The following is a 17,272-nucleotide window of genomic DNA, read 5'->3' on the forward strand; positions in this document are numbered from 1 at the left end:
CAGCCCACTTGGCCAATCCAAAGCGAAAGCCAATCCCTTCACCGATGGGTTGTGAAATGTGTGAATGATGAAAAAATAGTACTACGACGACGTTAAAAATAAAACGATTTTAGTGACGGAGAAACGGGATGACAGAGAAATAGACCAGTATTGGTGAAAGGTTCGCGAGATTCGGTGTTGTTTTTTCGCCACCTTTAAAAATCTGTCCTGGTTAAATACCCTATAGCCACACGCGTGTTGACAGGGTGATATTCGTTTGTTTTACTTTGAGTTATCTGTTTAATTTTTTTTTTCGGCAATAAAAAAATCATCGTCCGCATTTCACGATGGCAAATGTACAATAATTGTCGTGTAAATCAGTCACGGGCGTTTTACACTTTTGTATATACTTGTTTTCCTATAGTGATGAATATCATTTTTTTAAATATTTTTCCCACCGAATAAACGGTAATCAACTTTTCAAAAAAGTGAAAAAACATTGGTGTTGACAAAATAAGTGTTTAAGGGGTGGTCAGCATGCACCCGTTTTATAACACGTATGGCAATGGTGGGAACGTTGAACACCTGTATGATGACAACTGGGTAGCGCCACCATCCAATACACCAATGAAGGATATTGAAGGTAGGTGCCAAAGTATATATTATTATGTTTTTTGTTTTTTAGATCGTACAAATATTTATTGTGGTACTTAAGAATATCACATTAATTATTGTTTGGTTTCTGAAAATATACTAAATTACTTTTGGTTTGACCAAACAATGCGTATATTAATATTATATTTAATTAATTTTTATTTTACGATATCGCGATTACAACTATACATGTACATATATAATTTACTAGAATTACATAAAATAATTAACATCCAAATTAACAACTTCAGTTACTGCATATAATAAATACAAAAAAATTTTTGTTTAATTTCTGTATTTATTCAAAAATATGAATTCTACATATAAAATAAATTTTCAAATTTATTAATTTGAATAAAATTAATATAGATATATTTATTTCAACTACGTTTTTATGTAGAATATTTTAATAATATAAATTCATAATAATTAATAATAATCATAATATTGATTCAACAATTAAATATCTAAAATACCTAGATGAGTTTTAAGTCGGAAGATAAACATATATGAAATATCTAATACATTTTTTATATAATTTAAAAAGTAGACAATGGTGCTCGTAAAAACTTAATAATTTAAAACAATAATATTATTATAATAATTTCTATTACAATAAAACATAAATAATAGTTAGATTATATATATCTATTTAATATACACTACTAATTATTACTAATAATAAATTACTATGAAATAACATCAATAAATTAGTATAGATATGATGAGCTACCATATAAATTAGTTATATACTTATATGCAACCCATAACTAAAAGATGTCAGTTAAACTAAGTGTCTATGAGCTATTAAGTATATACCTATGTATATATTATAATGATATTTATCTATTATCTATAATATTTTTATTTTATTTAAGTATATAGGTTCACGTATTATTAGTTATAATATATACCTAGTATAATTATCGATATACATTTTAGGACTTAATTCATTTTTTATGTACCTATGGCTATAGCATATAATAGTCATTATGTATTTGTATTATAATTTATAATATGCTGGCTTATTTTAAAACAATACTTAATTTTACTTTATAATAATTAGAAAATTTTACATTTCAAATTTTAATCATCTCAATGTATGTACGTATATTGTATACTATTGATTACATTTACTACACAGTACACATATTCCTATAAATAATAATATAATATATAAACAAATACTTTATATTATGTTTTTTTTTAAATATATTATATGTAACAACTTTTAAATTATTATACTGCCATAATATAACTAATAGGTATAACTACTATTTCATCAAGTGTATTTTAAAATTAATTTTGTTTTTTTCATTTCTATATTTCTATAATTATATAATATTAAATATTAATAATTTATAAAAATAATAAAGAATTCAAATATAACACACAATTTTTTTCCAATTTAATAAAATTATAAATGACATAATTTTGTTTAATACATAATTTAAAATACAAATGTACTAATATTGAATTATTATTTATAATTATTATTTTATATTGCATATTATATTTTGGATAATTGGTTGTTTTGCCAATAGGTACGTATTTTTGATTCAAGTTCAATCGATATATTAAGAGAAATATTCATACAAATATAAATGCATAATAATGTAAATCTATTAAAACTTAAATTATTATATTTTCAACCACGGTCAATTTAAAAAAATATTATAATAATCTAATGTGCAGGAAAGAATTGCCATTTACCGCATGTACAATAATACAATTAAATTGTAGTTAAAAATATACATATAACATATATTCCTAATAATATAATAATACTAATAACTACATTTATTTCATAAAATAAAAAGCTTATTTTATGTCCTTTAATACACAAATATATAGTTTTAAGCAATTGACACCAAATTGTGTATACATATTATTTGGGTTCTTAGACGGACTGTGGGCTATTTAACATTCCGGAATTCAACCACCTATAATACTGGTTCTCGCATGTATTTTGTTTCGGTTTAGGAAGATCTAATGTTTTTTTTTTGTGTTTATAAAAGGTTTCCAATGTTTCTATTGATAAAAAAAAAAATGTTATTTTAGATCATAATAGTGACACAATCACAATTATATTGTTATTAATTATTATATATCATATATAAGTGCATATAATTAATATAATTTATGTAATATTTAAAATAAACGTATATATATATATATGTTTGTATAGGGCTTGGGAACTACTGAACTTGCGGTAATTATACTTATATTTAAATTGTTTTTTTCTTTTAAAATGCGTTTCAAACATCTGCCATCTAGTAACTAAACTGTATAATAATAAAATAATATTTTAATAGTTTGTATTATACCAATATGTTGTATTGTTAGAGTTAGGTTAGTAATATATTTGTGAGACTCAATAAAATATAACAACTAAAGGCAATTTTTCTCGTTCGAAATGTATAATTTTTTTTATTAAAATTTCATACCATTTTCATTTTTTGCGTTCTAATGATTTCAGTCAATTTTAATTTAGTACAAATTATTTTATCAAACCAAACCAAATATATATATTTTAATAAAATTACAACGATCCATTTTATTCATACAAAAAATATATTATTATTAATAATAATAATAATATCCATTCCAAAGAGTAGTTTCTAAACAATATTAAAAAGAAGCATTATATAATTATTACTCTTGTATCAAAGTCTGAGACGTACAATATTTAGATACTTAAGGAAATATACAACCCAATAATTAAAATACCTAACTATTATTTAAAATTAAGATATAGATAAAACTAAAAGCTTCAGTTTCATACATATTTTTTAAAATTTTTATGTCATTTAATTTTAATGTATTATTTTATTCATTATATTTTCCTTTTTAAAGACATATTTCGTAGTCATTCACATATTTAATTAAAGAGCACCAAACTGTTCTTATTATTTCGTAATCGTAAAGACAGTGATGCGTTTAATTGAGTGAGAAGTTTGAAGTTAACCTAACCTTAATTTGATTTAAACTTTATATCTAACCATGCTAATTATTTTATTGTACATATTATATTAATAATGTTGGAAAATTATTATTCGTAACTAAAAATAGAATTAGTCATTATTTTATAGTATAAAACTTAATTATTCTTAATATCTTCACCAAATACCGTCTGTTGTATTATTTTACTTTACTCCTAATATTTTTTTTAACATAAACTTGCCAATTTTAAATTAAATTTTCTTAAATTTTTAATATCTATATATTTGATTAATTATTTGAGTATTATCAATAAATTTCAAAATATATTTAACATATTTTCCTATAATAAAAAAATAGTTGCCAAAAGATATCGCTTGAAAATGAAGACTATTCACAATAATTTTAAAACTCAGTTATCAGAATTGAAAAATATATGTATTTGGTTATTTTTATCTGCGTATAAAGAAAGGAAATGTTGTTTTAGTTTAAAATATATTTGAATAGGTAGACTGCAGATAGTCTTCGTAGTTTTTTTATTTTGGTTAAACTGACTTAAACTACTGTTTATACCATTTAAATATTTAAATTGAGATTATATACACCTATTCTATTAATAAACCTACTGTGCAATACAAAATTATTTAAATGCAGTTAATTATAAACATTATGTAATATATATATTATTATCAACGATTTAAAGTAATAAAAATTCAAAGTAAAATCATATTAATAATTGTAAACAATAAAAAAATAATTTATTTATCGGCAGCATGTTTAGAAACTGTATCGAGTACGAATATACAAGCTATTAAATCAACTTCTCATCAATCGTATTTATCGCCTGACAGAAAAAGATCGGATGTAGTGGCCAATAATCAAGAACATCCAAAACTTTCTGGAGTTGGTGCTGCATTAGAAATGAAACACTTATGGGAAGAGTTTAATGAGCTTGGTACAGAAATGATCGTCACCAAAGCTGGCAGGTAAAATAAGACCATGCTAGAATAAATAGCTATAAGCTAATTTTTATTAATTTACATATACAATATACATTATATACATTATAAATATATTTTATTACTATAAATAATTAGTGATATTTTATATTTTAATAAACTATATATGATACTAAAATTACATGTTCAAAATACCGATATACCTTTATATCCTAGATAATTAGATAAATAAGTTCATAATTAGAGTTCCTACACGAATTATAACTTTAATCTTCATTATCTTAGTCTACTTTAGATATAAAGTATTAAATAATATAGGTATATTTTTCTTAATGTGTGATATATGTATACGTTTCTATATAAAAGGTGAATATGCATATTATTATTACATAGGCACTTTGACTTATTTACCTATAACTATTCAGAGTTGTTTTTCATAAAAAAAATCTATGTATATTTTTGAAGCATCACATCGGCGCCAAAGACCGCAGTGACGAGTGCCAAACACTCGAACTATTGACGCTTAAACTATAATGTTTATATATTATCCCGATGTAAAAATGTGTACATATCTTTCTTTAATAGAAATCATCTAGCAGTATACGATAGAGCTTATATTCATTCGATTATTATATTATTATGTATAAATCTTTGCTTAAAATAAATGTATAAAAAAATATTTTTGCATACTATAGAACAAATTAAAATTAAATTTTTGTAGATGTATAATATATAATAATATATATATATATATATATATATGTATTATTTTTCTTGATATATTAGATATTTTATTCATTTTTTTAATTGACAACTCATATGAAATTTGGAGACATGAACGAGTGTATCATAGTTTTACGGTTTTACCATTTTATCATTAAATATTTCACAATAATTCAAAATATTTAAAATTTTTATACAATAATTTACATTTATAAATAAAATGTATAAACAAGACTAGGTACCAATTATAAATGTATATATTACAGAAGAATGTTCCCTACATTTCAAGTTCGATTGTATGGTTTGGATCCAGCAGCAGAATATATGCTTATGATGGATTTTGTTCCTGTAGATGATAAAAGATATAGATACGCATTTCACAGGTAAATATATAAATTTTACTTAATGTTTGTGTCTTAAAATCCATAGTTATATTTTTAAACATTAAGAAACATATTAAAAATATGAAGGAAAATATATTAAAGTTAAATTTCCAAATAATGCTTTAAGTTTATTTGATAATTTATGTGGTATTTATACAATATACATTATACAGTTCAAGCTGGGTGGTTGCTGGTAAATCGGATCCTATATCACCTCCTAGAGTACATATTCATCCAGATTCTCCGGCGTCTGGAGGACAGTGGTTGAAACAAGTTGTGTCGTTTGATAAACTTAAGTTGACCAACAATCAGATGGATGATAATGGGCATGTATGTATAAAATATAAATGTTGAATAAATAGGTAATTGACTATAATAAAATCAATTCTACCCATAAGCATAAGAATTGCCTATATTTCATACCGTTTTAGATAAAATTAATTTTGATTATCTGAAAATTGTTTTTACTTAGATTATTCTTAATTCAATGCATCGATATCAACCCAGATTCCATGTACTCTACATTCCAGGAAGAGACGAAGGCTCTTCAAATTCTACAAACAATTTTAAAACGTTTATGTTTCCAGAGACTAAATTTACAGCTGTCACTGCTTACCAAAATCACAGGGTAAGATCAATTTAAAATAATAATAATAATAATAAATAAATTAGAACCATTCGCGAAATAATTCAAATTTACTAATGATGGGTTACATTCTTTGGAACAACCTTTTAATTAGTATACTCGTACGTTGACAACACGACAACTACTTATTCTTTATAATAGTATCTTATTAGTGTATCAGAAAGTTTAAATACAAATTTTATTTTATATACTTTTCCTGCACTTCATATTATCTGCAATTATGATGATATTAATTCTAATTATACCTTTATTTGTACCTAGCTAAAAAAATTAATTTTTTTAATACACTTAATTGTTTAACTTTTGCCTTTAATCAACTAAAGTACAGTTGCCGAATTAAATTGAGAAATATTAAATATGGTGTTAATTAATCAAGTTCAAATATCCATTAAAAATATATATTTTAATGTCCAATTTTAAATATATAAAATTTGATGGCTGTTCTATATATATAAAACAAATTATTTTATCATACTGTTTTTAGATAACGCAGTTAAAAATCGCTAGTAATCCATTCGCAAAAGGATTCAGAGACTGCGAGACTGAAGAATGGTAATATCATATTAATATTATATACGCTTACATTTATTCTAATATCTAAATTAAATGGTCTATTATAAAAGCTTTATGTGTAATATACATTTGATATATTTATTAGACTAAAGAAGCTACCAGATTATAAATCTTGACAGATTCTTTCCATTCTTCATTCCACCCTCTTGGAATAAACCCAAGCGTTACTAATTGACACCGGTTTACTATACCGATCTTAAATATACATATTATACATGCACCAGTAAATTAGTAGTACATTTCAGAAAAAGGTGTATAATATAACACAAGTTAATTAAAAAATCCCTGTAGCTGGCAATCATTGTAGGTGTGCTCATGTAAATTGGCACATAAATAGTAATAAATGTCGGTTTATATGATTTTTAGAAAAAAAATTCGTTCTTATTTTATACTCGACATATTGCTTTAAATATGTGAAAGTGTGAAACATGTGCGTGTGGGTGTGTGTATGTGTGTTTAATTGTATTTTTTTATGAAGGGAGTTAAAATTATTTTTTTTTTTTCATGCAGTGGCCCTATGTCTATTGATAGTGAACCACAAGCCGCCAATAATAAATCGCAATGCAAAAAAAATGTCACTGGAATCCATAACAATAATAATTGCGTTCAGTTCCCAAATAAAGAATCAACAGGAAGTTTGGGTATGTTTTTTTTAAATATTTCGTATATTATTATTAAGGAATTTTATACATAGATTAATGTTCTACCGACAAAATTAAAATGTTTATATTTTAAACGACGTTTTTATAGATAACATATGTATTTTTTTAACGTAATAAAACAAATCCTATAATATCTCTAAATTAAATAATTGTATTACTAAAATAAAATATTAGTTGAAAATATGTAAATATTATAGAAGGTGAAGTGATATAGTTACTAATGCATACCTACAAACAAATTTTACTTTGTAGTTTTGCAAATGCGCTTTTAAAACAACAAAGTTTTTGAATCTAAAAATGATCCTGTTAAAGTAAATTATGTATTATTTATTTTTATGTATCTCGTATTTTTAAATTTATTTTTACCACTTTGATAAGTATCTATTTATGAAAAATGAAATATTACAGATCTCTATAATATCAAAAAAAAATTATGTAAAAATTTTAAAATCTAAAATAAAATTCCCAAAATAAAGTCATGATATAATTGATAAATCACCAACAATTAATATTGGTCAGAGCAAATAAATAATATATTAGCAGTTTCATAATGTTTTTACTGTTGTTTTTTATTTATTTAAGACATTTTAAAAATAGAAATATGTAATTACCTACTGTAGGTTAAGTTAATGTAATATAACCAACATATGTATACCTACCTATACCCAACTTACTTTAGGTATATTCTTTAAACGTTTCAAGCTCAACGCCTTCACGTCGAAACTAATGTTTTAGTTTTTTATTCTTGGATGCTATTTAAATCATGTCCATCGCTTAAAAACATAAAAAATAAAATTTTAAATGACAAAAAACCTATATTATGCGGAGCGTTGTACACAAAATTATGTTGCTTGTACCCAAAAACTGTCATTAATTATCAGAGTTGTCTATGCGGTAGTCATTTATCATAATATTTTCGGGAAACGTTAAATAGGCATACCACTGCTGACGTTCCGTCGCATTAGCAGTCTCTCGTCTGTTTCTAAATGAGACAATTAAAAATCTCGTGCCCGTGTAAGCTGGCTCTGATTATTTAAGTACTAAATGGAAAATTTTAATAATCAACTAAAATAAAATAAAAATAATTTTATTAATAGCAATTTTTATATTTATTATTAATTATTTATGGAAGATAGATAGTAGATTCACTGTTACTATCTATTTCTATATTCTAATAAAGTACCTAATTAATAGTATTATATTAATATAATGCGTTCGAAATATTTCCTATTATCTTTAAAATTGAACACACGGTATATATATATATATAATATATATATATATATATATATATCGTATATGTATGTATTTAAATATCGCCAAGTCACCCCCCTTATAGCAGGCGATCTTGTCACCCGCCCTTAACGCTGACCTTGGTGGCTTGGTTAAATAAATGTTATCATAATTTATAATAGTATTTTATCTTATGAAATTCTCAAAAATAAAATCATATAAACATATAGGTAATATTCTATGCTATACCTATTAAAAATAGATACAACAAATAAAATTAAATCCATGTAAAATCTATGTTCGTAGATAATAAATTAATATATTTATAGTATAATGAAATAAAAATCGAAAAAAATTATTAATTTAATATAACTTTTTTTTAATAATAGGAGTGTATCATATTTTTATAAGTTACATTAATTCAATTCTGTTTTATGGCTGCCGATATCAGGTGCCAAAATTATACACGACAAATTAATTTAAATTTGAAAACAGTTGTCACTGTTGTGGGTATCTTAGTCAATTTATTACTGTACCGCCCAAACGTTTATCTGAACTAAATAACAAAATAAATTAAATATCATATATAATGTGTATAAATAAAAATATCTTTGTAAACTGAGTAGCGACGTCTATGTCAAAATAAGTGTGACGCTCGTACCGTTTCCGACAGCAGTCCTCACCACATCCCTCAGTTCATTTTTTTACAGCCTAAATTTATGCCAATAAAATATATACAAATATACCGGTTAAAAATAACGATTTTTTTCTCGATTTGAAAAAAAATCCTATCAATCTCTTTTCTTAATCCTACACCACTTTGGATCTCGACTATAAAGTAATTTGTATTGAAACCAACTGACTGTCAAAAGACTTAAAATGTTATTTGTCTAATTAGCAGAACTTACATATAAAAACAAAAAAAAATCACATAACAGAATATCAATTATTTGTATGAAAAAAATACGTAATGGCATAATTCTTTTTTACAATGATGATATTTATCACAACAGAATAATAATATGTAATATTATATTTAATAATAATTTATTTCATGATTATAAAAAATTATTATATCAAATAATTGTGGACTATAGTATGCGTAATTAATTTTTTAATTCTTTAATTTTTAAGAAATTATTTAAATAATTCAAAATATAATACTTTTTATCTGAAATTCAGCAGTAATCCTTTGCATTTAATAGAATTATATGTGTATACAACAATTTTGTATTCATTCAAACGACTGACTATTCGTCCCCATTAGAATGATAAATGTGCATCATACTGCCTCACAAATCATCGAGGTCACGTAGACAAAAATCCTGCCGGATCAGTTAACGTTTACGAAAAAAAAATCTACCCATAAAACATCTAGACATACTAATTATATATCGTTAACCTAAAAATAAAATGAATATACCCTTAATATTTATAAATTAAAGATTTATGTTTATAAATAATTTCATTTTAATAGTATTTTCAATTTATCATTCAAATACAGTATATTTATGAAATTGATTAACTATTAAGTCACTTTGTAAAGTTATCGGGATCTACAGTTTGTAATCATATTATAATTTTAAAAGTTAATAATTTCTAAAATTTCAATTACAATTTTCTTTTATACTAAATTAAATTGACAATAAAAATAATTAATAAATATCCAATATTTTTAGATTAAAATTTTATTTTATATTCTAAATTATCTTGCAGCTTAATTTAAGTACAAAAATATTTAAAATATTTTGATAGACAGATTAGACATGAGATTTATACATCTGAATAACTCGAAATAATAGTAAACATTTTTCAATGAACTTATATAAAACTTGGATACCACACTAACCTATTTTTTCCCATGGGATTAAAACGGTTTCGAGTGGTTTTCAATATCCTAACCGTGGGTACCGATTTTGTATCACTAAACATGTCAACGGAATGCGCTACTTCTATACATTTTTCATCCACTAAAATATAATATTGTAAAGTGGGTAAATGCATGTAGCCCATGTAAGTATTATAAAATACAAAACAACTGATTTCAACACCTTATTTTCAGTTATCTCACGTAACTTCAGCTAATTACTGTTATATGCGTGCACATGGAATAAATTAGGTTAAATATGTAAATGCTTCGATTATATAAATTATAAGTTACACTGTCTGTTTATTTTTAATAGTCGTTAACAGATTTTGTAGAATGTACATCTTATTACAAATTTACAATGTACCTATTATAATTTTTACTAGATATAAATAATTTTATTTATGTGTCTACCATAATATTTTGACATATCAAATATCATATAAAATTAAATATCTTTAGTTCATATTTCATATTTTAAATTGTTCTTATTTTATTGCATTTTTTATTTCGAGGAGATTTGAATAATATATTTATGTATATATATATATATAAATATTTTAGATTCTGAGTTAAACAATGTGCAGTATTATGCATTATGCATATGAGTTTAACAAATTATGGGTTTATATTTTAAATTTGGTCAGCCTAAACAAGTTTTATTTTCAATCTATAAAATATCAATATATTCCGGAGATGTATTAGATATTTTTTTCCATATATTTTTAATGTTATAAAATCATATATATAAATCGGAGCTGTAACATAATAACACGAAATTAGGGTTTTATTATTTAAAAAAGAACAATAATAATTATTATAGTTATAATGGTTACAAATTAATTAAATTAAGGTATACCTGCAGGTGCCATGGCACATATAGTAGCATGATTATACAGACATACATATTATGAGGGTCTAGGACTTTTCGGCGCTGCCATTTCGGCGCTGCCGTTTTGACGCTGCCGTATCGGCGATAGATATTTTCGGCGCTACCGTTTCGGCGACGCCGATTCGGCGAAAATGACAAAATACATGTTATAGTGAACATTTCTTTTAGTACAATATTATGTGTGATTAAAAAAAATATTAAGTTATTTTAATAAGTACTTTTATTAAGTACTAAATTTATAAAATTCAAGTTCAACGACATTCATGACTATAAAAATAGTATAATAATAGTATATAGTAATAATTAGAATTGGGATTTTAGTACAAAATAATACACATATAACTTATAGTCAGTTATTTAGATATAAAATAATATAGATTAAAAAACTATATACATTTGTAAAAAAAAGCGCATCATCAAGATCTGATATAGGAACGAAAGCTAATGCGATAATACTTTTTACGTGTATGCAAAATTCTGGTTCATTTTTATAACGAGATATTAAATGTAGCTCACCTAATTTTAATCGAAAGTTTTGACATAAGTGAAAATAACATCCAAATATTTGTACATTTGGGAATGCATCTTTTATAGCTGTAAAAGCAGCAAGTTCGAAATCACAAGAAATTGAGTCTGGATTTAAATTTGGTTCAAGCGTTTTTAACATATTTAATAATTTTTCATAAACACTAGCCTTTTTGCTTGGAAGTAGCGGAAGTAGTAAATTATTGCCGTTATATACCTATTTACTATCCTTTATTATTATTTATATTATTATTACACCATACATACATAGGTACAAGTTATCTTCGAAAATAATTTTATCATAGCTAGTAGTAATAGTAGCCAATTAGTACGTTCAGAACTAAACAACTAATAAATACAAAAGTAACAATACTATAAAAATAAAATATAAAATATAAAAAATTTTTTCCAATTTTTTAGTTATTATAATAAATATAATTTAAATGCAATTTTATAGTGTATTTTTTTATTTTTTTATTCTTATACTTTATTTTCATTATAACATGTATTTTGTCATTATCGTCGAATCGGCGTCGCCGAAACGGCAGCGTCGAAAATATCTATTGCCGATACGGCAGCGTCGAAACGGCAGCGCCGAAAAGTCCCATTCCCATATTATGACAATATATATTAATATGCGTGTGTGTGTCTTGATATAAACAGGTGTGATGGAGAGCATGTACAACAGCGACAGTTCGTCATCGGCATCGCCACCACATATGCTTGCTACGACGCACAGCCAACACCAAGTGCCTCTAAATTCGACGGCAGTGGCTACTACCGCAAATGTACCGGTCACGCCTTACTTGAGTCAAGTGTGCAATTATGGACCAATATTCGCTTCGTCTCCATATGCACATCATAATTATTCGCCGTTTCATGGATACGATAGGTAAACATTTATGAAATACTATACTTACAGTTTTAGTGTATACCTAATATAGCGTATATACTATATGTCTATATACACTATAATCTATACATATTATAATATATAAGTAATACCAGTAGTCGTGATGTACCTATATTTATACAATATTTATAAAAAAACCAAGAAAACTGAGATAACTATATAGCACAACCACCGAGTCCCGTGACCAATGACTGGTTCTCAAAGGTGCATTATATGTTGTGTCTCTGTCACAGATCCATAATAGCTTGTATGATGTATATATGACAGCTATATAGCTAAAATTTATAGTGTAAGCATTAGCTAACTTTTGTGATAGTAAAATAATTTTAAACTGAATTGGAAAAGCTAATGGGAATAAATTTAGTTGATGTGACAACAACAATATCGAGAGGTCAAAATCAAAGCTGGAATCACTGTAGTGGTGAAGAGCGTTACGGTGGCGCCCGCCGATTGTCTATATATACATAATATAATTATATATATACATAATATAGTATAGTGTTGCCGCTGTCAGACGGACATATGAACTCAAATTATACGTTAAAAGTCAAATGTACCGTGTAAACAAAATAATTGCGTCAATTAGTATACAGAAAACAGTATAGAGTGGGTATACGTCTCTATCATTTAAGACTTAGAATTCTAAGTAATATCTAAGGACCTGTAGTTAATTTAACTATAGATACTTTTTTTTTAATTTAACGAAAATAAAATTCATGAATAAAATAGTGTAATGGATATTGAAATAAATTTGTTACATGTTGAAATTTTGCTACAAAAAAAATGTAATTACTAAAATATTTCAGTCATTTTTTTATTGAAATATAAACTAATCAATATTTATTATTTAAATATAATTTATACTACATATCTATAACTTACCAAGGGATAAAACCAACCGTTTTTTAAGAAGTTTAATACAAACAATTTTTGAAGTTTCTTCGTGTGTGCATACTGCGTAATTATTATTGTGTGCATGGCTGTACAATATAAAAATAAAGCGAGAGTACTAATTTAACATATTTTAATTTTCCAAGAAATTTACTTGAAATGGATCTTTTTTTTATTTTTAAATTCTATATTACTTTTGTTTAATAAATCTTCAATTTCATAATTAAATTTAAGAAAAAAACAAGAATCAAAATTTGATAAAATAGGATGATTAATCTCAAGTAAACTTTGTAACAAATTTAATAATGTTTTCAGATTTATTATTATTTAAATATTTTTAAACGTGTAACGGGAGAAAGACGAAAGAAAGTATGTTCTTGTAAGCATTATCGATCGGTACTGACTCTCCTTAAGATAATTCGATACAATTTAATTGTTATTGGTTTTTTTATAAAAATCATCTTAAAGTCTAATAAATTTATAATTTAAAATATGATATAATAATTATATATTTACAATTTTAATTTTAGAAAAGAAAAAATTTTAAAAATTGTTTTTTTGATTTCTATACCTATATAGATTACATCAAAAGAATTCTAACACTGAGATAGCAACCGGATACCATATGTCTTACCAGCATCATTACCACCATAGACCTTCCACGTTTCATGGAGCTCAAAAAACATCCAATACATATTTGCAAAATGATTATGTGCCTAGGTAGAACGCGTCCTCATCGAGACAGTAACTAATTAGTTTAATGCTATCTTTATTAATGTATATTATATATAAATAAATATTTGTAATTATTAAGTAGCATAATATAAATGTAGGTAGAATTAAAATTTGTATTATTCATAAATTAAAACGGGATTGTATACTTATGTAAATAGGATATAAAAAAATATAACATCTAATACATTTTATTTAAGTACTAAAATTAAACTTTGTTTTAAAATTTGTTTAGAACTGTAAATTAAACAGAAAGACGCGAATGACAGAAGTTTAAATAGTTTGAATATTTGAATTATTAATATTAATAGTTATTAGTTTTAGTGTTACTTACAACTTACTATAAGTTATAAATTAATAACTATAAGAGTAAATATACGTTCCAAATTTCAAACTATATATTTTCTATCGTGTTATTATTATAATTAAATTAGTGGTGTATATATATAATATTATATAATACGAATGTTATTGTCAAATGGTAATATTGTAATAATATAATATTTCATTTTTTGTAATTTATTCGTTTTATAAAACAATGAAATTGTCACAATATTGAAAATTATATTTCTCCTTCTGTTGAATTTACTTCATTTTATACATTAACAACGATAATAAACTTAAAATACAATAAATTAAATATCTTCGTTAAAGTATAAGCTACATATTATTATTGAAACAAAAACATTACAGCTTGGTCTCAATAGTTTTATTTCTGGTTAAAATGTTAGATTATCTTTGAAATACAAAATACAAGAAACATGTCAAGTCTTGAACACCCTTATAACATCTTCCACGTATAATATGTGTTGCAATGACTGATGGCGGGTAGGTGCAGAGGTCGCGTGTGCCTGTTCCCGATACCACCCGTGTGTTTCCCGCAGCCCATTAAGGGGTAGAAATCACTCTACTTCTATCCCACAGCCGTTGGAGTCTAAACGATTTTAACAAAACGACGGTTTTAGTTTCCGTGCACTAACGTTTAATCATTATCGAGGTCGTCAAGGACTCAAAACATAACATCGTCCCATGACTATTATTTTATTTTAATTTCAAAGATTTATTTTCACATAAACATTTGGTTCAAAAATTCTAGGAAGAATATCATTTACTTCAAACTCAAATACCATACCAAAAACCTACTTAAATTTTTCTATTAAAATCATAAGTATAATATTCAGTTACAGTATTTTATTTCGTTTTTTTACAAAATTATATTTAAAAAATATATTATTTATTATAATTGTTATAAATTATTAAGATTGTATTAGGTATATTAAAAATAATTTAGTAAATCATATTTTTTTTGTTTAATGTCTTAATGGGATAATGAAAATTCTAAAGTATAATTAGTCGTTAGTATATTCTTCGTTTTTATTTTAACGGCTTAACCACATTGAGACATCATCAAGATCCGCAATCCACAGATTTTATTTATTTTTGAGGACACCGCATGTAAATTTTTAATGTCACTACTCACAACTGCACGACTAAGTTCTTCTAGAATATTAAATATATTAGGTGCTAAGATTAGTGTTAATAAACGGCACAATGATAATGTGTAATAGCCGTTAAAATACTTATACGACTTACAAAGGGCATGACGATATACTACATTAAGTTTACATCCGCGAGTATTGAAGTCGTACTACCAACCATGTCAACATAAAAAAACTTCAAAAGAACTTGTTTTATAGGTTCAGTATTTATTCTATTATATGGTCATATAATATATATTGTATATGCTATTTCGACCAACTGTTTCGATTATTAAGTAGTTTTCTAATAATCAAATTCTAGCAAATTATACGTAGTTTATTTGTTAATAAAAAAATACACAATATAACTTTATAAAATTATGAACCTATAATTATAACAACAACAATTATTTATAATTTATATCACCTGAAAAGCTACAAATAATATTATTCTGATGTGATATTATTAATTATTATCCTAATTCTAATTACCGCATATGGATAAAGTAAATAATAATAATTACCTATATAAGTTTACATTAGATAATATAGGGACATCTGATAAGCCATTGTGTTTGATAGCTCTAAACTTCTACAATGTTACCGTAATATAAAATAGATACTTCAACCGACGTGTATGACTGACGACTGTGTAAATGTACAGAAAAACTGGAAAAATATTACCAGACCATTAGTATGAGTAATTGTAATAAACTATAATAACTAAAAAAATTAGTTAATGTTTCAGGTGTTTGGACATCTAAAACACCCCCTGGTACGTATACTTGGATGAAAATAACATGTAAACATTGTGTATTGTAAAAATATTTAATATGCCATAGCCATACTGATATGTTAAGTTATAGGTACATGGTACAACATACTTGCATTTGTATATATATTTCCTAAAAGCTGTTTTTGCACATATCCATACTATAAGTGTAATAATATCTATTATTCAAAATAATCATAATATTATTCTCTTTTCAGACGCGCACACCGACGTATTATTATGGTCCATGCCAACGAAAATATTGGGGTTAATAACAAACATGTGCCGTTGAGGCGGCGGAAACAGTGGCGGTGGCTGCTGCTTCGGTGGTGGCGCAATGCGCGCGGCGGCAGATAAAGTAGTTAATGTTATTTAGTGAGACACAAAGCTCTATTTCGTCTCAGAGTCTGATTGTAATTTACAACGATTTGTATCTACAAATAGACGAGC

The 17,272-nt window shown here is 25.1% G+C and overlaps 1 protein-coding gene across 1 annotated transcript; it reads left to right on the forward strand.

The window, feature by feature from the left end:
• Positions 1-85: 85 nt before the first annotated feature.
• Positions 86-14,971, forward strand: LOC132922386 (T-box transcription factor TBX10-like). Its single transcript, XM_060985871.1, has 9 exons — positions 86-622; positions 4,346-4,559; positions 5,522-5,638; positions 5,812-5,968; positions 6,111-6,266; positions 6,769-6,836; positions 7,368-7,498; positions 12,700-12,928; positions 14,420-14,971. The coding sequence occupies exons 1-9, from the start codon at positions 517-519 to the stop codon at positions 14,562-14,564; spliced, it is 1,323 nt and encodes a 440-aa protein (XP_060841854.1). The 5' UTR covers positions 86-516; the 3' UTR covers positions 14,565-14,971.
• The last annotated feature ends 2,301 nt before the right edge of the window (positions 14,972-17,272 follow it).

This window comes from Rhopalosiphum padi, chromosome 2 (assembly GCF_020882245.1).
Source record: "Rhopalosiphum padi isolate XX-2018 chromosome 2, ASM2088224v1, whole genome shotgun sequence".
NCBI classification, from domain to species: Eukaryota; Metazoa; Arthropoda; class Insecta; order Hemiptera; family Aphididae; genus Rhopalosiphum; species Rhopalosiphum padi.